This window comes from Aplidium turbinatum, chromosome 16 (assembly GCF_918807975.1).
Source record: "Aplidium turbinatum chromosome 16, kaAplTurb1.1, whole genome shotgun sequence".
Taxonomy (NCBI): domain Eukaryota; kingdom Metazoa; phylum Chordata; class Ascidiacea; order Aplousobranchia; family Polyclinidae; genus Aplidium; species Aplidium turbinatum.
Window position 1 is genome coordinate 1,573,691 of NC_137487.1, and position 26,115 is coordinate 1,599,805.

The 26,115-nt window shown below is 36.7% G+C and overlaps 2 protein-coding genes across 3 annotated transcripts in view; one reads left to right on the forward strand and one right to left on the reverse strand.

Annotated features, from left to right (window-relative positions):
* Positions 1–4,905: 4,905 nt before the first annotated feature.
* On the reverse strand, positions 4,906–5,292 carry LOC145785883 (small ribosomal subunit protein bS6m-like). Its single transcript, XM_082597586.1, has one exon. The coding sequence runs from the start codon at positions 5,290–5,292 to the stop codon at positions 4,906–4,908; it is 387 nt and encodes a 128-aa protein (XP_082453712.1).
* A 9,689-nt stretch (positions 5,293–14,981) lies between these two features.
* Positions 14,982–26,115, forward strand: part of LOC145785048 (histone deacetylase 1-like) — a 46,767-nt gene continuing 35,633 nt past the window's right edge. Inside the window, exons 1-2 of one of the 2 annotated variants that reach the window (XM_082596749.1) lie at positions 14,982–15,118; positions 25,504–25,616. In XM_082596749.1, the coding sequence (XP_082452875.1) occupies positions 15,067–15,118; positions 25,504–25,616 (165 nt within the window). In that variant the 5' untranslated portion in view covers positions 14,982–15,066. Of the gene's footprint in view, positions 15,119–19,758; positions 19,912–25,503; positions 25,617–26,115 lie in introns of those variants that run through there. The other variant, XM_082596750.1, reaches the window with a different exon arrangement.

The window sequence follows — 26,115 nt, forward strand, 5'->3', positions numbered from 1 at the left end:
TTTTTCACTATATGGAGACAATATAAACTACGGTAGTACGGTAGGCAAAAGACCATCTTTGAATGAGATTTATGCAGCAATAGAATTTGCTGGTGACAGTTGCCCTATCATTTTATTAGAAGTCCTTAACTATCATGGTAAAACTCAATCTTTTAAACCCACTATTTTTCAAGAAGATGTGCTCAAACCGGTAACACCTTCTACATGGTGGAAATTTGTCTGACATATTCATTATTCAGCAATAACATCTGAAAGGCGGCTTTAAGGGTGAAAACTTCCAGTAAATGTTGAGCGTATTTCTTCTACTTTCGGTCTGAAATTTATTTCTTCTGATTCAATCTGAAGTTTGAAATTGACTGGGCACTAAAAGCTGGCCAGGTTGTATTATCGAATTACACTCAGCACTAATAAAGTTTTGTTACAAAAGATCTGATTGTATGTATTTAATAAGCAAAAAACAAAGTGATGTGTGCTAAAGGAAGGTCTTAGTTTAGCTGTAAGTCTTATGAGATGAGTTCCAACTTCAATTCTGATGACTAAATATAAAACAACACAATTGAAAAATATAGCCTAAGTAATTAATGGGTTAAGAAGTTCTTTTATTTTGCATTGGCCTACGAAAATAGATGGCCTAGACATTGTGCACAAGCCTTCAGAACTGCAGTCGATTGCAAATTAATATGTACTTCGTTTCTATACTTGCCTAAAATGTTTTTAATTGTTTTTTTTTTTTAATTAGAAACTTTGTTTGATATGGGAAAAAAATGGCATTTTGTCAAGCTATATGTAAACACAATTCAATAGTTTAAATATTAAATGGCTTCTCCACAAGTAAATAGTTTTCATTGGCAGATCACTTTATCAACTATCAGAATACCATTATTATACTAATATTTAAATATCACAGAATATTTTTTGATTGGATAGCCAGACAGAGGTCATCAGCATAAATGAAATGATGTACGTAGGGAGGCTTTCGTTGATTATTAATCTAGATGTTGAATAGGAACAGAACCATCTTTGGAGGTTGATCATTCGTGCATTTTGTTTCTCTATGACATCATAATTGGTGCCATGGAACCAAAAGTTTTTTGAATTTTGTTTTTAAGTGAGACATCTTGGTTGAGAATTATGCAGCATCTTCCAGTGGCAACTCTTTCATTTTTTTCTACAGTTTGTATTGTAAACAGGGTTAACTAATAGTATTTTCTACCCTTTTCAAGTACGGTATTAGTAATTCAATATTTTTATAAATTTTTCAGAACCTTCCAAAACCCCAATAGAATAAAAAAGACCGTCAAATGTTTTCAGGAGAGTTCAGTTTATTTAGTCGGCAAACAAACAATAAGATACACAACACAAATGATTCATTCAACAAGAACAAGGATGACAGCAAAAGACATAAAGGTCACCAAAGCCAACTGCCATCCAAACATTTGCTAAGCGCAGCTATTGAGTAGAGTAGCAGCTAAATTTGCTGATTTGTTATGCTTTGCTTTTTCGTTTAGCACTGGGCACTCTTTTTGTAATGTTAATATAAGCCTAGCCCCAAATATATGAATACTTCAATATATACAATAATTTTAATATAGGAATATGTATTGTAGAATGTAGATGCAACCTATTTTGTACCCTGAACACTTCGTACTCCCATTTCGTATCCTATAGAACAGGGGTCACCAAATCTTTTTCTCTGAGGGCCGGATTGCTGCGAGATTAACAGCTACGGGCCGGATGCAAATTGCGAAAAGATATACAACTATTTAGAATCGCCATTGACTTGAATTGAGCACAATAAATAACAAAGTCAGCGTTTTCTGGTCAGGGAAGTTTGTTAGTGTCATCTCTTTGGTATCTTAGGTAAATTTAGCAAATTTATTTTCCTGTCAGAGGCACTTTAAGTTCACATAATTGGAGCTCTGGGGGCTGTGTACTCACGGGGCTCTCACGCCGATGGGTAAAATTTTTGAACAAAGTGGTATTGTTATGCATTACAAAGGATCATTCACAAAGTTTTTTGTCAATTATAATAACAAAGTAAACAAAAATTGAAATTGCTAGATAAAAGCAAAGCTGACTATCAGTTCGCGGGCCAAAAGAATGAAGCTCGCGGGCCAAGTTTGGTCCGCGGGCCTGCAGTTGGACCACGCTGGTATAGAGCATTACAAACTGCAGTTCCATTTTGAAGCATCGCTTCTTCCAACGTTGAGAAATTATAATAGTTGTTAGTCTCCAATCTCTTTTTCCGCAGAGATAACTTGTCCTGAAAAGTTTTTCAGAAGCGTCCATTGTTGTTACGGCAGGGCCTTAAATAGAACCACCGGCGCCGAGTCCCAGGCGGGCTGCGCCCGCCGGACATTTCAGGAATTAAAAAAAAAATTAATGCAATTTTAAGTCCCAAAATTTCTGTAACCATCTGCCACCTTCTGATACTAGCCTACTTACATTATTAGCAGGGTTTTGTCGCCATATGATTGGCCCGACTAGACCTACCGGTACTTATTAAGCGAATAGTTTTCGTCAATTATTGCAATTGTTACATTCATGCAACGTTAAACAACGTTGATTCGCCGTTAAACGAGCAAAACTGTCCAGCCGCGCTGTTTGTCTCCACTCTGCCACTCTTAGCCCAGTGCTATAAATCAGGTAAATTGCGCAAACCTGTGACGAAATTCATTCGCGGCAAAAGTCTGACCGCAATTTCCACTGCTTTTACATCGTTTTAACATCGCCAGATGTTAAATCGGTGTAAAAACTGTAGCATTGTTCTTCAAAGGAGTAATTTTCTCTCAAACGACGTTATCAATTGCCACCATGCCTGCATCATGACCGCTCACAAAGAAGAAGTTGATGTACTTGACCAAGACAAAATAATTGCGCAGTTTATCTCCGAAAGCACTGTTCAGAAAAACACATTTTTTTGTTTAACTACGCTAAGGAGCGCCGTTTGTAAAAAAGTGTTTTATACCTTTTGTTCTTTCCCCACTATGGGTTTCTCGGGAGCTGAATTGCCGTAAAATCGCTTCTGCGTTGCATTACAGCATCTTGTTTCTTATCTGTGCGCCCGCTAGGAGCGACTTATCGTATGAACCCACCGATCTATTGTGTGTGTGTTATCGTGTTGTAGTTTCGGGAGAGAGTTTGCTTTCTTGTACCAAAGACAGGCAAGACACAACAATACTATCGTGTTGTATCAACAATAGTAATGTAATTATGGAACTAGTACAGTATTGCAGTTTTCGTCCCGCAACCCGCACATTACGGTAAATCACAAAAAATATGCGGAACTGAATTACCAGGACCAGACGTTGTTGCGTACCAATTATATTTATTACTTGTTTCCAAATCGTGTTAGAGGAGACATAGACTTAAATGTAAATCTAGGCTAGCCCAACAACCTAGCAAAATCGCTCTTTTGAAAAACGCACAAAATAACCTTTATGACGTGACAGTATGTGTTCGCCCGCCCAGCTATTTTGAACACTCAGCGCCTATGAATAGAACAATTTACCTCATTCATATGAGTAAAAACATCCGCCAAGTAAGCTAACCCTTGAATAAACTCTTCACTGTTAAACTACTTTGAGAGTTCAATATTTTTGTCTTATAGAAAAAAAGAAACTTCCATTCGAAGTTCAAATAAGCGCTTTAAAACTTGTCCCCTTGACAGCCAGCGAACTTTTGTATGATAGAGGAGAACTTCATGTTCCGGTCCCATTTCTTGACATAACCTCTTGAATATTCGATGGTTCAAAGCACAAACTCTGACAAAATTAACGATTTTCACACTACCAGACAAAATTTCTTTCAAATTTGTTGGGAGAGTTTTCGATGGTAATGCATGGCGATGTAAAAAGCAATGAGTAACAATGACCTGAGGAAAATCATCAGCGTTGTTTGAACTTAATCTCTTTTCTTTTGAAAAATTTATTCCATTTTTGCAATTATACACTAAGATTTTCATTGGGCCTTCATGGACCCCCTAAAACTAGTCTGTGTACCCCTTGGGGGTCCACGGACCCCATTAAAGAACCCATGATCTAGAATCATTAGAAAGTGTAAAATCATAAACTACATTTAATACTGAACAATTTTGCCATGCATTGTTTTCCACCAGCTCCAACAGGTAAAGCGCTGGAGTCGATTAAAATTAATCAAGCTAAGTACCGAAAAAATGATGACGCACTGAGAGATGCGCTTTCGACAATTGACGCCGCACGCAACGGGTTAAAGATAAAAAAGCTCAAAGAGTATCAGTCCACAATAGCAAATTACACTGCAATCAACTCTAATAATTAGAATTTATAATTAATTTAATTACATTTCATGGTAATAATATAACTGCAGTCTAGTTTTGAGAGGTGAAATGTTTGCGGCAAGTCCAACCAACAACTTTGGCTTTTTGAAATGTTTGCAGAAACTTCGATTCAGTGACTTTGGCTTTGTTATATTTTTCCTCTCAATCTTTTCACGGTACAAAATAGGTTGCACCCACCACATATATATCAGGCTTATAGAATATAGATTGCTTACCGGTAGTCGGTTTGTAAATGATCTTACTACACACATAAGCAATATAACGGAGTAAGATGCATGTAACCAAATTACTATTTTGCATCTTGTATGGTTCAATGGAAATCGATATTGTTGTTCATTGTAGATCGATAGTCACACTAAACAAAAATTCAATTTTCACAAATAGCTGAATGCAAATACTTTTTTTAAGTTTAACTCAAATTGTTTGCTTTTAAACCAGAAAGTCAAGCAAAGCTTGAAGTTGAAAACCTATTTACCAAAGTCCACAGATCAAGTTCGAGTTTACAATAAATACTTGATTAAGTGTTACTTGAAGCATCATTAATATAAAATTAAGATTGTTCTAATGTTCTAGTGATATACAGAAATCTACTTCACTTTCCTTCCATTGCTCAACTTTTGCAACTTCTTTTCATAATCTACATCAACTAACCCGTCGCATGGCTTGGAATCACAGTATACTCGATCATGCTTCACATACGACATGCGAATCACATTAGAATTGTTTTGAAAGTATCTTTGAATGTCATTGATATCAGAATATTTGAAGTCAGTGTCTAGTAAAATAAAACTTCCATAATAATGTTTGTCATTATGAGCAGATATCTGATACGGTAGCCCACGATCACCAAGACTTTCAACTTTTCGAACATTATGACCTTGGTTCAGAAGATACGACACAGTGTTTTTGATAGCTGCAATCTTCTTCTCCCTTCCCAGCAACTTCATTATAACAGCTAATTCAAATCGAGGCATTATTTTAAATTACTCTGTTAACCTGAAAATATACAAGTCAGTAGATGGTCTACACGTCATAACAGTGTTCATAAAAGCTTGCCCGCTTAAACCAAGATTTACTTCCTTAACAGTACCGGAACCACTTTATAAATCTAAACTAGAGATGTACCGATACCAATATTTTGGCCGATACCGATACCAATATTTTGGCCGATACCGATACTGATACCGATATTTTGGCCGATACTTTGGTGTTATAAAAAGAAGCAATTTTGGTATTTGCCAGGAATTATATCAAATGCTAAGTTTTACCTTATTTGCATAAAACTATTAAAAAAGATTTCAATTGGCATAATTTATTAAAGATTCAAGAATCCAATTACTAGGTTTTAGTAATGAAAGTCCACCGTAATTGAGGACTGGGGTATAAGGGAAGAAACATTACATCAGAATTGGGGTTTATGAAAAAATAATAAAGTGTTTGCGTAAACTCTCTAAATAGGCTATCATAATTGATAATAAGATGTATGATAAAATGTAAACCAAGTGATTTGTGTAGTCATACAAAAACTATTTGACACGTAATGTGCAACCTAAGGACGCTTGTCGTTTGGTTGAAAAGCTTTTGCCAGGCCAAGACCACCCAGGCAGCAAAAATGTACAAATCTGCATCGCCCCCATGTTGCCAAACGTCCAAAAAACCCATGCAACCGATGACCCCAGTAAGCCGGCTCCACCAGTCCACGATTCAACTTCCACCCCTCGCCGCAACAAACCCACCACCACCAAGCCCAAACAATGTCATGGCAGAATAAGCAGGCTCAAAATGAAAGCAATGGGACCACGAATCCCCACCAAACTAATCAAAATGGTCCCGCTGCGCCCAAGACGACAACCCCACCACGAAGAAAGGGGCGCTCCCCCCGGCCACTAGCACAAGGCCGAGCTCTCACCAGCACAGTGAACAGCCATGACTCGCCAACCATGACGGTGCAGCTTCCACACCAGTCACTTCAATTCTTGTTACAAAACGGCTGCTGAAAAACATAGTTGATTGGGTGGTCTAAATGGCTAGCGTGGAAGCCACACCGTTATGGCCAGCGAACCGCAACAGCTCGCTGCACTAGTGAGCGCTCAGCCCCGTGCAGACAGCCGGGAAGAACGCCCACCCTCACAATGAGGCAATGAAGTTGCCATCCCCCCACAATGAGGCTGCCATCCTAGGTGCAACAAGACCATTTATTGATCAGCCCAGCGAGGACACGCAATCCCACCGCCACCACCCCGAGCCCACCCACTCCGCCATGATATTGCCAAAGCCCGGCAAGTCCAAAACAACGAAAGGTGGAAACCAAATCACAAACCGACAGAACCATCCCACCAAAAACAACCAAGCCACATGGGTCCCTCAAATGCCCAGCAACGCAAAAATGATGCAAAATTATACATTTCTGCTACCTGGGTAGTCTTGGCCTGGTTTTATCCTCTGCTGAGAGTAAAAATGAAACACAAATGATAAATATTGGAGAAATTGAGTCTCCTTCACAACTTAAGAATCGAACAACGCAAAACTTCTGAAACAAAACGTTTTGTTTGAGTGAAAGAATCACTGTAAGCAAACAATGCCAAAAGGTGCGCGCATGAAGTCATGGGAGTGTGACGTATCAAAAATTTAAACAGGTTGTTATTTTTCTACATCAATGTAACGTTAGTTACTACTTTAAAAAATCTATGTCTTTGCTTCTGCAGAAAATCCGCAGCAAACGCCTTTTTTGTACATTTTTAGCATCGGCCACAGTATCGGCCAAATTTTGCCGATACCGAAGTAAACTGGCCGATATCACCGATATATCGGCACATCTCTAATCTAAACCCAATTAATTATAATTTTTAAACACATTTGGCTAAAATCACAGAGTTGCAATTTACATATTATTGTACTGCAGTTGATGGCTCCAAACTAAATTGCACAACTGATTTAATGCAATGATTCCCCTATACACGAATTTTTGGCAAAATAACCCGAAACAAGAATTTCGAATAAAAAAACAGGCTAATGTTTGTTTAAACTCAAAAACTGAAATGGCACATACAAGAAGATTGCTATCCCTATTTCTGCACTAAAAAATAGACCAAAACCGCTTTTCAGATTTCAGCAAATATTTCACCTAGGCCCAAAACCCTGTCCCTAATAAAACTGAAAGTTTTCTGACCGTCTGTACTAACTTTGCTGTTAAATCTCTTCTGGTGAACCTAGAATTGCCATTGAAACATCAATAAAATCGGAAAATAATACTCTAGCGCCATGTGGCAAATAAAAGTTCAAAACAGCAACGTCTAGATGGCGATAGTAAATATCGCGCATTAGAACAATTTTACCATTGCGCAAGAGCGGCCATGCTTTTATTATATCCGTTTTGATCTGGTCATGGAAAAGGTAAGGAAGTGTAATGAAGAGTTAACCTTTGCCTAGGATTAGGGTTGCAAAATTTCCGGGAATTTTCAGAGCCGAAACTTTCCATGGAAATTTTGGGAATTAACGGAAATTTTCGGAAACATTCAAAACAATCTCAATTTGATGTTGAAACAGGAAAATAATGGCTTTATACTGTTTAAAATAAAAGTACTATGTATAACTAAAATACTTAAGAACATACAAACACATGGTTTAGTTTAATAATTCCAAAAATGAATTATCACCAATCTGTTTTTTACAAAGAAAAACAATACTGAGTCAGTTACAAAGTCGTTGTTCTAGTTGCTGCCGGTTAGCATCTCCTCCTGCTCGGCTTCTTCAGATGATGTACCGTACTAATGACTGTTCTGGCAGCGTCACCGACTTCAGAGTCAACTTCAATTTGAGTTGACTTGTCTTCACAGGGCTCAAACAATGCCAAGTTTGACCTGACTGATACTAATTTTTCCACCCTTTCATTTGCGAGCGTATTGCGGACCTTGGTGTGAGTGTTCCCAAATATGATCAGTATTTTTTTAAATATTGAAAAAGTATGCATAATAAGCCTCATTCTTAATTAACACCAAATTAGTGTTTAGAATAATTAAAGAAAATAAAAAATGCTTAAGATAGGTTTTTGATATTTTTTTCTAATTGATGAAATATTTAACAAATTTTTTAAACATAATAAATGCCAAATGAAAATTCCCCAATATTCCTTATACTCCCGGGTCCTTCAAAATTCCCGGAAAGTTTCCAAAATTCCCGGAAACTTTCCACCCCTTTACAACCCTACCTAGGATGCAGATATAATTCAGATATATGCATTAGAGAATGTAGAAACTTATTTAAACATGTATATTATAGGCTGTAGCTATATTTACACTATATAGTGTAAGAATAGCCTCAATAGTGTTGCCAGATAAGAAATTCTGCCCTAATTTGAGTAAAGTTTAAAGCTGTTGAAAACAAAAACTTGTATTTGGATTTTTTTTAGTCCTTAGCAAAGATCAAAACCCTAAACTTATTCCTAACTCTAGCCCTTACCTTAACTCTTCCTGATTTTAATCCTAACTCTGGCAACACTTCATTGTGTAAAAATAGCCACTTCCTATATTATACAGGCTAGTGTGGGGGTGTTCAGAGCCGGAGGCAAATTTACAAATGTTAATCAATCAATGGTTTATTTGTCAGTAACAGGAACATAGTACATGTATGAAATATGCAAAATGTCCCGGATGATTTAAATACGGACCTTTCCATTTTCCCAGCAGGTGACGTAATATCTGTTGCATCCATGCTGCCTCTCAAAGGCAACACATGGCAATGCACTAACTATGATGCCATAATACATCTCGTGCGCACTCGTCAACGTCACGCAGAGCGAGTCAAAATATTTGAAGATTTTGTTAAATCATTTTAATTCCTCCGTGTTGTTTTCGTGTTTCTTATGCTGTGTTGTTCATTTTGATTTCTTTAATAAATTTCTTTTTTTTCACTGTTGCGTTGTGCAATTGCGTCCGCTCCGATAGCTCAGTTGGTTAGCGCCTGACTTCTGGAACGAAGAAGCTTCAAGGTCAAGCGCCGCTGGTTCGATTCTCGGTGTGTGCGCTTGAGCAACGCACGTTAAGGATTGCTCTCCATTCAGCGGCATCTAATGGATGGAATAATTCCCTGCCAACAAGACTTCAACAATTGGAAACTTCACTCTGTCAATCTCGGTGACCGGGCCTGCGTCAGTGATTCAAAGCTTCTACAAGTATGCAAAACTGCCAGGATTAAGCTCTGCAAGAAGCTTTCCCAGTCCGAGGATAAAGATTCAATCAATCAATTCATGAGTGATGTCATCACTGCTATTGTGTTCTCAAGTCTTTAAAATATTTGGATTGATATTTTATCACTAAATAAATAAGAATTAGGAAAATTGCTGATCCGCGGTAATTTATACATATTTTCCTACAGACCAACATCGTTTTCGGGATCCATTACGCCAAGGTTTGTTTTTTTTTTCGGATAAAACTATGTGAAAATAATCAGTAGGTATGCAGGAGCTAACCATGTCAAATGGTAGCAAATTTCTTCCAAAATAAACGTGCAATTGAAAGATTTGTTGAATCCACGAATTTCCTCAATTGCGCATTTACGCATTAGGGATTTTTCCCCTTCCACGAAAATCCTGCTCCCAATTCACAATCTTCTTCCGTATTTCCGAAGTTGATGGAGTTTTCGCCTGAAATAAATTGTTTGGTAAGGTAGACTCAAGTAGCTAGAAGTGGATTACCACCAAAAAAATATATATTCAGAATTAAAGAGTGGGTGATAAAAAATATGTCGTGTTTCAGAAAAAAAATTCGTGCTTAGGGGAATGACCATATAGTTCATATATATATATAAGAACTTGGTTTGTTGTAAAACATAAATTTTTGCCATTTGTACAAAATCACTGGCACGGTGCAACCTAATTTGTACCCTCATTTCGTACCCTGAAAAGATCGAGAGAAAAAATAGCATAAAGCCAAAGTCGCTGATTGCAACAAACCCGAAGTCGTTAATCGGAGTTTACATAAAAAATTTAAAGGTAAGGTTAGGGTTAAGCGGAAACTCCAATCCGTGTGCTATTTTGGCTTTTTTAAATTGTTTTCTCCATTTTTTCAGGGACTGGTACAAATTGTTCAGGGTACGAATTAGGTTGCGTCCCACTGGCACACCATTTACTAATACAGCCGAAAGTGGGTAGTCGCATAGGGATGCCACCGATGTCGTCTACTATAGCCCAAGCCTTAAAGCAGCTGCAGGCCATGGCCGCTAAGTAGTACTTGAATGACCGCCGGTGCTGCCTTCTCAGTCGGCCAATTTGGCCGCCGGTTTCTTCAGCAAATTATTTATTTTGCAATAGAATGATCGTGGATTAACCATCGAAAATATCTAGTATCAAAAAGTGTCGCAAAACTAGGTCAGCACGTCATAATCACCACTGTTGTATTGTGCGGAAACATTTGCTATTGCATGGAAAATATCCAGATGCGTTCACCGGCTATAAGTCTTGTTTGTACTTCCCGATATTTATTTTAACAAAGTGTTAATCCAAAGTGCTAATTTACATTGGCAATATTGTCTTTTTTATGTTGATTCAATGTTGTCTGACATTGAATTGTTGTTAAAATGGAGAACTACCCAGACAACAAAATTCGTCATTTTTACCCTGATTTAACCAATGCAAACGTAGAATCAATGTAAAAATGACGGATTCTGTTGTCTGGGAAGGTTAGTTGACATCCGAGGGGAAAACACTTGTCTTCAGAGTTGAGAAATGTTTCCGCTGTGGGTTAGTGACTTCACAGTTCACACTTCAAATGGTGACATTATAAAGGTATAAATGGTCTGATCATACTCCATACGCTTTCGCCAACTTATCAACATTTTCATTCAACCCAAGCAAGTTCATAAGTTCTTCAGTATTCCTTTTGTCCATCAGCTTCACACCACACATTGCTCTCACCATCGCTCTCTCAGTTCTTCTTAAAATCGTCAATTCGTTTTCCCGTAAGCACATTGTCTCACTTCCGTACAGCATTGCAGATCTCACACAACTAGTATAAATTCTTCCTCTCATTTTCAACGGAAATCTTTTACCACATATAACAACTCTCAACACTCTCTGAATTTCACCCAACCAAACCTTTCTCTTGCAGTCACTGCCGCTTCACAACCACCACTTGCATTCAATCTATCTCCCAGTCCTAGATAGCAAAATGCATTCACGGATTCAACTTCGTCATTTAGCTTTTCAACAGGACCAACCATTCCTTCTTCTTCTTGCATCTTTCACATTCAAAACCATCTCCGGATCTGCATGTCACTCTCTTCATCTTTGCACATCTCCCATGCACCCACTTTCCTGCATTTTGTACACATACACCATATGGGTCAATTTTGCTCATTGTGATTTCCCCTTCCATTCCACTTATTACAACCTTTGTCTTTTTGATGTTCACACGCATACCTTTACATTGAAGCGACTCCTTCCACATCTTAAATTTCTCTCTCAGGTCTTCCATTGTGTCACTCAACAAAACCAAATCATCCGTGTATTAAATAGTATCAAAAAACGTTTTCTGAATTATTACTTTGTGATGTAGACTATTTAGGCTAGCGCACTATTTTTTTTTTCTAAATTCAGATTAGGCCTCAGTGGTTCACCAAATTTTACATTGCACATTTAGTGGTGCATAGAGTTCAAAAAGTTGCGACCCTTAGTTTAAACTGCCTGGTTTTCTGCATGGGTTTGATACCAAGTCAAACATTGGTCACTGTCATAAAGGGTGGTGACCTGACATCCTGACACTATAGCCCAGGGTTGTGCAACGTGCGGCCCACGGGCCAAATGTGGCCCGCAAAGAAAAATTGTGCGGCCCGCGACGATGTGCCAATTTTGAATTGTGTGTGGCCCACGAAACGTGTTCATAATTTAGTTTTGTCTGGTACGTGCAAACAATTTATTGTAAAGTGGATTAGTGTACATTTCGCACCTTCTGTTAATCATTTTAGAAATCTCCCACCGGCCACCGCTAATCCGATTGTATTTAATTATCAGAGGCACAGAATTGCCACGGTAATTTTGTAAAGCAGTGTCTTATCGATGTCACAGAAGAAATGTGCCCTAAAATGAAGAGTGAGTTCGAGAAAATAAGTCTGTGACGGTGGACGATAGCGAGGCGTATCGATGATCTTGCTTGTGATATTAGTGACACTCTCAGGGATAAGGTGAAGAACTTTGTTTCATGAAGTTTTGCGATTGATGAAAGTATGGACCAGAAGGACACAGCACAGATGGCCATATTTATAAAAGGAGTGGACAAAGACTTGAACGAAACGAAAGAGCTTCTGTCACTACAGTCAATGAAAGGCACAACAACTGGTGCTGACATCTTCACTGAAGTAATTGATGCTTTGGACAAGTTCGAACTGGACTTTTCCAGCTTATGTGGAATCGCAACTGATGGTACCGTACTTGATCCATCTCCGGAACTGGCATTGCCTTGAGGAAGAGAAATATCAGTGATGACATAGCAATTTTTCGTTGCAGCATTCACCAGCAAAACCTGTGCATAAAATCCTTGAAACTCAAACACGTCTTGAGCCCGGTCATTAAGGCAGTATATAAATTTCATTTGAGCACGAGGATCAACCATTGTCAGTTTTAAAAGTTTTCTAAAAGTTTTAAAAGTTTTTGATTAGCAAGAAAAATAAAAAGTCTCAGCACGACACATAAACGATCTACTGTACTTTTCCAAGGTGCGTTGATTAAGCTAAGTACCGTAATGGTTGCATGTTGCGACGACTTTACAAACTGCGTAAAAAAGTCGTGAATTTTTGAAACTTTAAGGGCATCCAATAGCTGAAATGGAAGATAAAAATTGAATGTGTGATCTAGCTTTCTTGGTTGATATAACCATGCACCTGAATGATCTCAATACAAGACTGCAGAGAAAAAATCAGTATGCGAATGAAATGCATGGTCACATAAAAGGCTTTATGAAGAAATTACGACTTTGGAAACCCCACATACAGACAGGATATCTTTTCCTCTTTCCAACTTTGCGAGACTATGGAATGCATCCTGAGGAGAAAACTGAATTTGCAGACCAACTTGAAAAACTATTGTGTGAATTTTTGGCTCCTTTCAAGGACTTCAAATCTCATGGACATGGACATTTATTTATCTATATATATTCTCTTCGCCATTCAATGATTCAACACAGACATTGACAAAGCATCAGCTGATGTCCAACTTGATCGATCTTCAAGAGAAAACGGAATTGAAAGCAAAGTATTTAAAAAAGAATCTTGGCGATTTTTACTGAAAACATCTCGACCAAGATGACTTTCCACATTTGAAAAAATTCATGGCTTCAAAAATTGCTCTTTTTGGCTCAACGTATTTGTGCAAACAATTTTTTTCTAAAATGAGCGTCATGAAATCCCCCTATTGATCGGTTCTGACAAACGAACACTTGAAAAACGAACTTCGAATTGCGAGCACTTCCATTAAAGTAAATTTGGAAAAAGTCATCGGGAAAAGAAGACAGCTGCAAACTTCTCACTGAACTCGTTTAAAGTTGGTGTGACAATAAATTTGAATAGCAGTTTTCTTCAGAAATTTATGGGTCTTAACTTGTTATTTCTGAAAGGAGATAAGGTCCCTTAATAATGCCGTAAGAATAACAAAAAAACTACTTTTTTGTGCCTGCAACTATTAAAAAGTATGAGTTAAATAAATGTGCGGCCCGCGGTTTCACCGAGATATTTATATCTGGCCCTCCTGTAATAAAGGTGGCACAACACCCCTGCTATAGCCTAGTTGTGAGTCTATCCCGTCATAGTGAGTGATTGTGCACGTACTGCTTTAATGTATTAATCGTTTTATCACATCAAAGCTTAATTTGCAAACCAAAAAACAAATCACATCGTTAGCGTAAAAAGATAAAACTTACACAAGTTGTGATTACACAGTTAATTTTTTTCTGTCAAAATATTCTCAACGAATTGCAAAGTATTTACCAATTTGTGAAGTGGACGCAATTATGGTAGCCTACCTCGATGGTCGCAAAAAGGTTTTACCACCTTTTCCTGTTTATTGACGTGTTGGTTTTTCAATTATTGTAGCAAGTCCTATCTTTTTCGTTCAAGACAAAAAATAAAATGATACAAAATCAGCATAATTCCTCACCAGTAGCCTAAATGTCATCAAAATTTCTGACAGCTTTTGGAATCTATTTTGTGTTTTGTTTGATTTCTGTGTTTTTGTTGTTATGTTCATATACAATTTTGAATTTTCTCATGGTTGGCATGTATGTAGCCTACTAACGACCACATTGCGATTGAACTGAACTTACCTTATTCAACGTTTCATTATTTTCTAAGTGATTTCTCTATAAGTTTCATTATTAGTAGCCTAATATTTTCTGTAAAACACAGCCGCCGGGGTGAAAGCTGACCTCATAAGGTCTTTCACTTCCTTCCTCTCTCACCTCTATGTGATGTACCAGTGTATTTGTCGTGACATTTTGCGAAAAAATAAACCAGTGATTGATTGATTGATTAAATGTCCACTGTCCAACATCAACAGAACACACAACACCACTTGTCTGTTTCATCTATTGCAGAGAAGTAAAGTCAAAAAAGTCATTTCAACATTTTCAACGATGTTTCTCGTTGTAGCGATTTCGATCAACTTTTTTTCACATTGTCCCGCTCCGACGTTGCAGTGACATCATCACGCTGCCAGTTGGATTTTTGGACCAGCAGCAAGTGTGTTTTTTACTTCGGAAATCAAAATGGCTTTGACAAATCCTGGTGGAAATCGAAAAGTATGCTACTACTACGATTGTAAGTAAAACTTATGAATTGATATCAATATAGCTAACATGAGGCTAAGACCTAAGACTGAAATTTAATGTTTGAATGGACAGAAAGAACTACGGGTGACTAATCGTCTGTCCCACAAGCAACATTAATTTTTCGGCGTAATTTGTTTAGAATCGATTTCACTATAAACCAGCTTATTCAAATAAAGCTTATCTAGAAATTATTATATATTTTGTCATTATTTTTACCAGGACTAAATTGTCCATGCCTTATGCCCTATGCAACAACAATGTACTGAATACTGAAAAGTTTGAGTTTTCATCAGGAAAATATCGTTTCTAGCACTAGTTGGAACGTTCATCTGGTGAAAGTAAAAGCAAAAAAAACATGTTGATTTATTGCTTCACCGAGTCAGTTTGTACATAAAAATTATAACCAATCAAGCCCAAACTGTTTAAAATAGGCCACAATCTTTTAAGCTATCATTGTCAAAATGGTTTTAAATAGTCCACAAACTTGTAAGATTTTCAAAGGCATGGCCAATTTGTAGGATAAACTTCAGAACGAATAAAAAGGCATACACTTTTGAAATACACATGGGGAGCTAACGATTTGGTTCTCAAATTTAAAAAATAGCGTACATCATCTTAAGCTATGATGTTCAGTGCTTCTGAATTTTCCTTAAAAATTTTCAAGTTGTCAACAAGATTGTGCGCATGACCATGCGCAATTAGAGTGTTGTAGAAATAAAAAAATTCAGACAGAGTTTAGACGTTAAGACACCGTAAGTGTAGCCATTCCCAAAATAATATGTTAAACACAATGCCTATTGCCTATTCTTACCATAGGCCTATATTGTGAATTGTAAGTATAATCTCTGAGGCTGTATTTACCTGATCACTCAAACATGACATATTTTTTCTTTGGCAGTGGTTAATTGACCGGCTCCGGTCTTTTAATCTGAAGGCAGTGGCTATTTGACGGTCAAATAGCCACTGCCTTCAGATTCAAAGACCGGCGCCGGTCAAATTTTGACCGGCGCCGGTCTTTGAATCTGAAACACTATTTGACTGGTCATGGCGTCACTATACAGCAGGGGTTCCCAACCTTTTTTACACCGTGGCCTCCTTTGAAAATTTTGAAAAATCAATGGCCCCCCTATTTTTTTCAACCTTTTGGAAAAATTAAGAAACGTCATTTTAATGATAAAATTCAGTGATGTTTATTAGTCTCACAGCAGCCGCAACTGTTTACAACTTTTCATAGAAATCTTATATTATTATTTTTGAAACAACCGGGAATTAAGGACCATTTCATAAAGATTTGGGCAAAATGTATTAGTATTTTTATTAATTTTTGATTTATTTCTTTTGTTATATAGTGTCGGAGTGTACTTAGAAATGATAAATTAAAAAAATTATTATTTTTCAAATTTTTCCATGGCCCCCTTGAAAAAGGCTCATGGCCCACTAGGGGGCCATGGCCCCCAGGTTGGGAACCCCTGCTATACAGGCACCTTTTTTCTTTTTCTCTTTCAAAGCAAAAGACAAGAAGCACGTATATAAGTTGTAAATTCAACAATTTTATTCAACTCGATCTGTGGCGCGTGCGATACGTCGCCGGCTCCTATTCTAGAGGGAATGAGTTCGATACTACCCGGAAGCGTTCTTTTTTTTTTTAACTAAATTTTGACCCGAAGTGCATTTTTGTAGTCAATTTTTAATTTGAGTTGCATTACATTTACATACCATTACCATTTTTTTAAAAGAAGCATTGCATATAACTAACTTGTTGAGAGCAAAAATGTAATGTTTTGTTCGGCAAACATGGTCACATCAATCAAACAATCATTTTATTTTTCGTCATTAACGCATCCGGAACGAAAAAGATATTAACTACAAAAATCGATATAGACCTACCAGCACGTTAATGAACGGGAAAAGGTGGCAAAACCTTGAAAGGTTTAAAACATGCCTGAATGAAACATTATGTAGTAGGCTATATATCAGTATAGTTAGCACGGCCACAAACAGAAAATTACCCAGAGAAATTCTCAGAATCCAGCAAATTAAAAAAACTCTAACTTTATTACTCACATTTGAAAAGACATAAAAAATTGGGCTGTAGGCAACTCAAATTAAAAATTGACTACAAAAATGCACTTTGGGTCAAAATTTAGTTAAAAAAAAAAAAAAGAACGCTTCCGCGGCGAAGTATCGCACTCGCCACGCATCAAGTTGAATAAAATTGTCGAATTTAGAACTAATATACGCGCTTCTCGTCTTTTGCTTTGAAAAAGAAAAAGGTGCCTGTATATAGTGACGTCATGACCGGTCGAATAGTGTTGCAGATTCACAGACCGGCGCCGGTCAAATAGCCACTGCCTAATCTGAAACACTATTTGACCGGTCATGTTGTATTTTTTTCTTTTTCTCTTTCAAAGCAAAAGACGAGAGGAGAAGAAAATGTGCCTATATAACTTCTAAATTCAATAGTTTTATTCAACTGAATCAGCGGCGCGTACGATGTTTCTCGGGCTGGTATACCCAAGGGCAGTAGTTCTCAAACTGTGCGTCGCGACGCCCTGGTGCGTCGTTTCACTTTTCCAAGGGCGTCGCAGAATAGTTCCTTTTCTTGGCTGAACTCAGTTTAAGATCATAAAAATGAGGTTAACCCTTTGAGGACCGCTGGGACACATGTGTTCAATGCACTTAGCCGATTACACCGCAATAAACTAAAAAATCTGCCATGCTGATACCCTAACGTAGTATTGGATGTCTATCCTTCAAAAAAAAATTGGAAACTCTGAATCATTTTTCTTGGTGTCACTTCAGTTTGAAAACAGTGAAGAGTTGAGGTTACAAGTGCATTTTTTTCCCTTCAAATTTGCGAAGCATATTTATTTATATTTGTCCAAGCTCGAGTCGAAATTTGTAAAATACTTCCCAGAAAAATTTTCAAACTACGAATGGATTCGTGATCCTTTCGTAGTAGGAAATCGGGCAAATTTTTGGATTCAATGAATGACGATTATCCAGGTTTGGTGAAAGAAAGCACTGCGAATTATTATCCCATTCGCTACGTCGTATTTATGTGAAGCAAAATTTTCTGCCTTGGTGGTGATAAAACCAAGTATCGATCACGAAAAAACAGTGAAAGAGAAATGCGGGTGACAATTTCAAAAATTCTCCCAAGATTTAATGAACTTTGTGAACACAAACAAACCCACACGTCACATTAAATAATATGCATTGCTTTTTGTTGTTGTATCAATAAACAAAACTTTAATCATAAGTTTCTTCATTTACTTTTATTTGCTGGTGCGTCGCAAGTCCAGAAAACTTTTCCAGAGGCGTCGCAACAAAAAAAAGTTTGAGAACCACTGCCCAAGGGTATGAGTTAGATACTAGTTACTACCCAGAAGCGGTTTATTTCAAACTAAATTGCCTTCTAAAAAACACTGCCTAAAAGTAAACCTTTTTTTTTAGCAAAAATGTAATGCGTCATTTGGCAAACACGGTAACATCCTCTTGTGATGAACAGAAACTTATCCAGAGTAATTCACAAATTCCAGGAAAATTAAAAATACTCTAACTTTATTACTCAAATTCGAAGACACATAAATAATTGGGCTGTAGGCTACTCAAATTAAAAATTGACCACAAAAATGCAACAGCCTAACGATTGAGTCACTTCGGGTCAAAATTTAGTTTAAAAAAACGCTTCTGAGTAGTATCAAACTCATTCCCTCAGAAACACCAGCCTGAGAAATATTGTACGCTCCACTGATCCAGTTAAATAAAATTGTTGAATTTAGAAATTATATAGGCACTTTTTTCATTTTTTCTCTTCTCGTCTTTTGCTTTGAAAGAGAAGGTAAAAGAAAAATACGTTACGTCATAATGCCGGTGAAATAGTGCTTTAGATTAAAAGACCGCAGCCGGTCAAATAGCCACTGCCTTTTTCTTTCACCTTCAGTTCTCTTCAACAACAAAGAGCAACCAAGAAAAACTATATTATATATATATTAATGCTAAACTTAAAATTTTTTCAAACCATTTCATAGCTCGTGCGTTGTGTCTGTGATTGAGATTCCAAAAGATATCAGTTTGACATTGAGGCAAAGTAGACAACTAGGGATTCAATTGACATTATTGCTTTTTGCAGCACATTTTTAATTTCAATGCAATTTTTGTACCTTTCCAAATAGGAATAATAAAGTTGCTTAACAATACAAAACTTGTTAAAAAATTTGTTTCATTAATGTATAGTTATTTTCCTCTACCAAAATTAGATTATGACATATCACACAAGGTTATTGCCACATTATATGACAACATTGTTAGAAGTATAAAATTGTTTTTGTCATTACTTTTGTATATCACTATTTTGTAATATAATAACTGTGTTCCCAAACTGTAATCCATAAACCTCCGGTATGATTACATGTAGAGCAGCAAGTCTTGCTTATTACCCTGCTTCTATGGATAAATTCTGAATAGGGACTGGGGTGGTTTTATTATGTAGTATATGTACCCAAAATTTTAGTTGGAGGAAATTGTATGGGTGCCCCTTATGTTGGTTTCCCTTGATATATATATATATATAAGCACTTGCGTTACCGGTACTGTAAAACAATTTCTGTTTTAAATAACAATTAAGCTATGCTTAATGTAAACAAAATTTTACAATGCTGAATCCAATTGAAAAAATAAAAGCAAGGTACCATAACACAAAATGCTAAGTCCATATTTGAAAAAAACAGCTTTTTAATGTAGAACTTTCCAGCAAAGGCACAAGATCCTACCAAGAAGGTAATTCTGATTTCAAGGAGTTCTTTGTAATCATTTCTGAAATTTTGTTTAATGGGTAGCTCAGTGGTTTCCAACCTTTTTAGGCTTACAGAAGAGAAGAATATTTTTTGGCACCCCGTGGAAGACCAATGATTATTATTCACCTTGATTGCAGCAGTTTATTGGAACAAACCTTAACCGTTTCATACAGTAACAAGCACTTTAAAATGGTGTTCATCACAGCTTCCTTGCTTGAATTTCAGGCTAGGGTGGCAGCTGACATAGATGACCTTACAGTTACATGTCTTTCGTTGCCATCGTGTTTTGCTGATAGATATGCACTCAATGTTTATTTACTTGTTTGTTTATCGCCAACAAAACAATGAACTGAACTTTCAGCTCTAATGTGGTGTGGAGAAAAGTAGTCATGTTCGCTTGTTGACAACAAGTTGTTGTGCCTTTAGGAAAGCAAATTAACAATGACAACTTTAGATATCAAATGTAATTGTAACACAGCAGTTTCTATTTGGAGAATGAATGCCACTTAGAAGCGGCATTTTGAAAAGAAAGCAAAGGAGGCTATATAGTTTAATTATTTCAAAGTCATTGTCTTATTGGGTTTGAGGCTATCGTAGGTCACGTTGTTAAATCCAGGCACAGCAGCCAATACATTGTGTGTTCATTGTTAGGTCCACATATCTATTCTGGGGTCCATATACAGGACATTGGTAGATAATGTGGTATGCAGTCTCAAAACTGAGCCACATGCACAAGATGGTGAGTTGGCAAGGCTCCATTGAAACATGTTACTGTTGAAACGACCCACTCCAGTCCGCAACGCAAGCGATTGAGCTTCCCACATTCCTTTCAAGGTAGTTTTGCTCAAGGTGGTATTAGGGAGGACTGTGAATTGAATTGGTCTTGTGACTTCTTTCCATTTGCTGTTTCAAACTTCGGAAATGTGGAAGTTAGAGTTGCAGATAGCCGCAACATGGCGGGAAAAAGAGCGTCGAGATTTAAAGCGCTGGGACTTTGGATGTGTGAGTTTAGGATAATTTAGAAGAGGTGGTCATTCCTTAACATAGCTTGTAAAGCCAGACTATGTACATGATTTTCACTACAAAGTCTACCTGGGGCGATGCCTAATAGTACCGGCAGAAAGTCAGAGGGAGTTGGAAGTAGACAACCGGGGATTATTTTCATGGTGGTGTTAAGGGCTGTATCAAATTGCTAGTGTGTATACTACAGCACCAAACAGGGGAAGTATATTTGGAAGCGCTGTAAACAAATGCAAAGGCAGTTGTACAGAGTGTGGAGGTACTAGAACTCCAAGATGTTCCAGCTAAGCATCTCAGCAAGTTGTTGCGTGCTGATTAGGGTGTGCCACTTTGTAACTTTTTTTTCATAACCAAGGTCTCAACCCATTTTGGGGTTCCTTTAGTATTAGGATGTATTAGGACCAAAAACTATCCCAAAAATTTTTGGGGGAAAATATTCGAATTTAGTGGCGCCACAGAGAACTTCGGAGCAAATTTGGCCAAAATCGCTATATCTGACTGACCGGTAAGGATAGAGAGTTGATTTTAGGCTCTATTGAAAGGTAATCATCATGTTTCTATATGCTTTAAAAGAACATTTTTCTCTAAAACAAACAAGAAATTAAGTTATTGCCAAAAAACTGATTTTTGCTGAATTTTTGGGCATTTTTACTGAATTACATAGTATTGTCTTACACTTTGTAATATAGGTTTTAGCAGATTTTTTTATTGGTAGTTTGATGTTATACAATACATGTTAATAAGTGAGTTTATTCTTATCAACGTATAGTAATTTCGTTCTCTTCTCAAGATCATATTGCCCTTGCTAAGCTAAGGCTTGTCAACGAATGGTACTATGTAAATAAAATAAAAATGTGCATGTTTTTACTAAAGAGAAATAAAACAAAGTAACTTCGTTTTATTTCTCTATGGTTCAACAAAGCAAACTCTCTACCAAAGCTTTTTTTACTAATTAAAACAAAACAAGAAAAGATAATACAGCACAGACGATAAAGAAAATTACAGCAGAGTCACAATATCTTAAATTACAGTCCAGATGAAGTGAAAGCAAGATCAGCATTTAGCAAAGTTTCTTTCTTTAGGTTCGGAACCAATCTTCTTACTTCTGGGACTGTTTAAAAAAGTGCAGATTTCTGCGCCTTGTTCTGGGTTAATTTGTTATATGTCTTTGCTAATAAAATTGCCCTTTCTGCAGCGTCATTGACTACATGCATATGCTCAAGTGAATGTTTAGCAGCTATATAGGAATCATATTTGCTCCTTGTTCTAGCATGTTTTTCAATGAAAGCACAAACTAACTTGCTCCTGTGTGGAATGAGCCAAGAATCTGGTCCAAACAAGTTAGACTAGTAATTAGACTGTTTAGACTAGTAATGGTTAGACTTAAAAATCATATTGGTCAGAAATTGTTGCATGTATATTGTCGTCATCATATTTATGAGAGAGTGGTAGGGATGGGCAATATACAGTATAATAGAATTTCGAATAGTTGCAATCCGAATATCTAATTATTCTAATTGAAATCACATTTCGAATCGAATTTTCCAAACCGAAATGAAACTATCCCCTTTTCCAACTACCAAAATTTTTTATCGATTTTTCGCCGATCAATTACTTTCGGCTCAGCGATAGCTATTCGCTCTAGCGAAAACGGCTAGCCAGCTCCCACTACCAGTGCGGTTTGTGGACGTCGGAAGACCGTTGTGCTGTGGATTTGCATCTATTTTTATCGTACTAAACATGAAACACAATTCAACTCTGGGTGAGGCTACCGCTACACCTAGCGTCGGAAGTTCCACAACAATGCAGCAATCCAATATAGATTGATCTATGGAGCTCCGGTGAAGTGACAAATACTTCAGCATCAAGTAATGACGACAACGAACAGCTTTCAGCTGCCGAAGAAATCCGATCGTATCTTTAGGCAAAAGTGAAAAACAGAGATGCAATTGAATGGTGGAACAAAAATTAAGAAAAGTTCCCGCTATTGTTTGATCTTGAGAGGAAGTATTTAGCCACTCCTGCATCCTCAGAAAGAGCCTTCGCGAGTGCGGGATTAACAGCAGCAAAACTGCGATTACGGCTCAGATAGCTGGAGAGCATTTAGAAGCTTTAAACATTCTTCACTGTAACAATTAACAAAGACTTGCTCTCTTGGGCAGTTACTGTTGTTTTTCGTTTTGTTGCCGCTTTTCCATTATGTGTCCTCAATAAAACCAGAATAAAAACAAAGCCTTTTGACATTTTCTGAAATTAAACAAAATTATTCTAGAATAGGTATTCGAAATTCTAAATTAGAAAAATTATTCTAGAATAATTCTAGAATAGCTAATTATTCTATTTTGCCCATCCCTAGAGAGAGTGGTGGGTGATATTGCTGAAATCGTTCTTGGTAAATCAAGCTCTCCTGAGACTGGCCTTTACAAAATTATGAAAGATGTCTGGCTAAACATCAGAGTAAATGACTAGTTTCCATTTCTAACATTTAGCAGAAGCCTTGACTCATATGTTAAACATTTTGTTGAATTTGCAACAAATGCATTAAAAAACCTCCCACTAAAGGATAACTATCAAGAGGTTCTTGAGTATTCTTTGCTATTTCTTGCATCATATCCCCATGACATGATAGCCCCTATGATCAAAAGCATTGGTGCAGTGAGCCATGCCCGATGGATGGCCAAATTACTGTGTGAGTTAAAGCTTGCTCTGTATTCTCTTCAGTTTGTTCAACTCAATAAAATTACCGAGGAAGAAGCAAACAAGCATAGATCTCTTTCCTTGTTTTTGATATTATTTCATGTTCCTGCATTGATAACCGCACCTGTTCCATTTGATGCTCCATATAACGATCTCCTTCTGCTTAAAACTCTTCTTCAAATTAAAAAAAAGAATGACCTTCCAGAATCTTTTTCAAAATTTATTGCAGCAATGATAAACCGTCTTATGCAACATCTGTGGTATCTTAGTGAACCATTTGTATTTTTGGTATTGTTTTCTGCATTATCGTCTGTGCAAGAAAAGGAAAAATGTCGTAAAACATTGCTAAAATATGAACCAGCTTCAGAATCATCGTTGAAAAACTTAGAAAAATTAGTCACACCTGCAGAAATAACAATGTCAACCAACATGAATAACTTGTTTGGACCAGATTCTTGGCTCATTCCACACAGGAGCAAGTTAGTTTGTGCTTTCATTGAAAAACATGCTAGAACAAGGAGCAAATATGATTCCTATATAGCTGCTAAACATTCACTTGAGCATATACATGTAGTCAATGACACTGCAGAAAGGGCAATTTTATTAGCAAAGACATATAACAAATTAACCCAGAACAAGGCGCAGAAATCTGCACTTTTTTAAACAGTCCCAGAAGTAAGAAGATTGGTTCCGAACCTAAAGAAAGAAACTTTGCTAAATGCTGATCTTCATCTGGACTGTATCATCAATGTATTCTATCTGGACCACTTCATCTGGACTGTAATTTAAGATATTGTGACTCTGCTGTAATTTTCTTTATTGTCTGTGCTGTAATCCTTTCTTGTTTTGTTTTAAATAGTAAAAAAACATGCACATTTTTTTTATTTACATAGTACCATTCGTTGACAAGCCTTGGCTTAGCAAGGGCAATATGATCTTGAGAAGAGAACGAAATTACTATACATTGATAGGAATAAACTCACTTATTAACATGTATTGTATAACACCATAAACTACCAATAAAACAATCTGCTAAAACCTATACAAAGTGTAAGGCAATACTATGAAATTCAGTAAAAATGCCCAAAAATTCAGCAAAAATCAGTTTTTTGGCAATAACTTAACTTCTGTTTGTTTTGGAAAAAAATGTTCTTTTAAAGCATATAGAAACATGATGATTACCTTTCAATAGAGCCTAAAATCAACTCTCTATCCTTACCAGTCAGTCAGATATAGCGATTTTGGCCAAATTTGCTCCGAAGTGCTCTGTGGCGCCACTAAATTCGAATATTTTCCCCAAAAATTTTTGGGATAGTTTTTGGTCCTAAAAGGAACTCCAAAATGGGTTGAGACCTTGGTTATGAAAAAAAAGTTACAAAGTGGCACACCCTAGTGCTGATAGCTTAGTATAGAAGGCTTCAGCATGGTGTTTGTAGGTTGATTGTTGGTCGAGCTTTACTCCTAAGTAGGTATTTAATTTCATGGTGGAATTTCTATGTCAAGCATTATAACTTCATGTGGACATTGTTGTCAAACAGCATTATAAACTGCTATCTGATACAATCAAAGATAATTTACATATAATATCCAAAGCCTGGTTATTTTGGATTCAAATAATTTAGTTTGTAAATGTATCTAGTTAAGTGTTTTGAATTGTTATTTTCAAGTTGCTCATTTATCAAAGTTAATAGTTGCCATTGTTTCCATAAATATATGCACAAGTGGAGAATTGAGTTGTAGAACTATTTAAGTCACAAATTTGATTTAAAAAACGGCTTAGTTTCGTTATAACACAAGTCGCATTTTGGATTTAAGCATTTTTTTAATTTCATATCATGTATTTTACTTTATTTTGCAGCGGATATTGGAAACAACTATTATGGTCAAGGCCATCCCATGAAGCCTCACAGAATCCGTATGACACACAATCTCCTGCTTAATTATGGCCTTTACCGGAAGATGGAGATCTATGTAAGATTGATAATGATTTTTGACAGACTTTTTGTACAAAATGTTTTGTTGTGGTTTTTGTGTTTACTATGGTTTATTTCAGGAGCAAAATGGTTGGAACGCCTGGTTAATCTAATCAAAAAATAAAGAACCCAAAATGTAGATACCAAACTCATGTTCAGCAAACAAACGTTTCGAAAACTATACTGTCTTCATCTTCAATGCTATATATAAATGTACATTTATAGCACTTTACACATTTATAGCACTTTATACATTCAATATACATTTATAGCACTGAAGCATTCAATCTAGATTTTGAGCTCTTTATTTTTTATTAGATTGACTTGACGTTCAAACCATTATATATGTTACAAAAAAAGTTTAAGGTTAGAAAACCAGTTTTTCAAAGAAGTGGAAGTTTTAATAAATATGCACTATGCAGTCCATGGATACTAAAATGTTGTCTTCATCTTTCTGTTCTGTTGTAACAGCTCAGTTCAAAACAGTAATGTTTTTT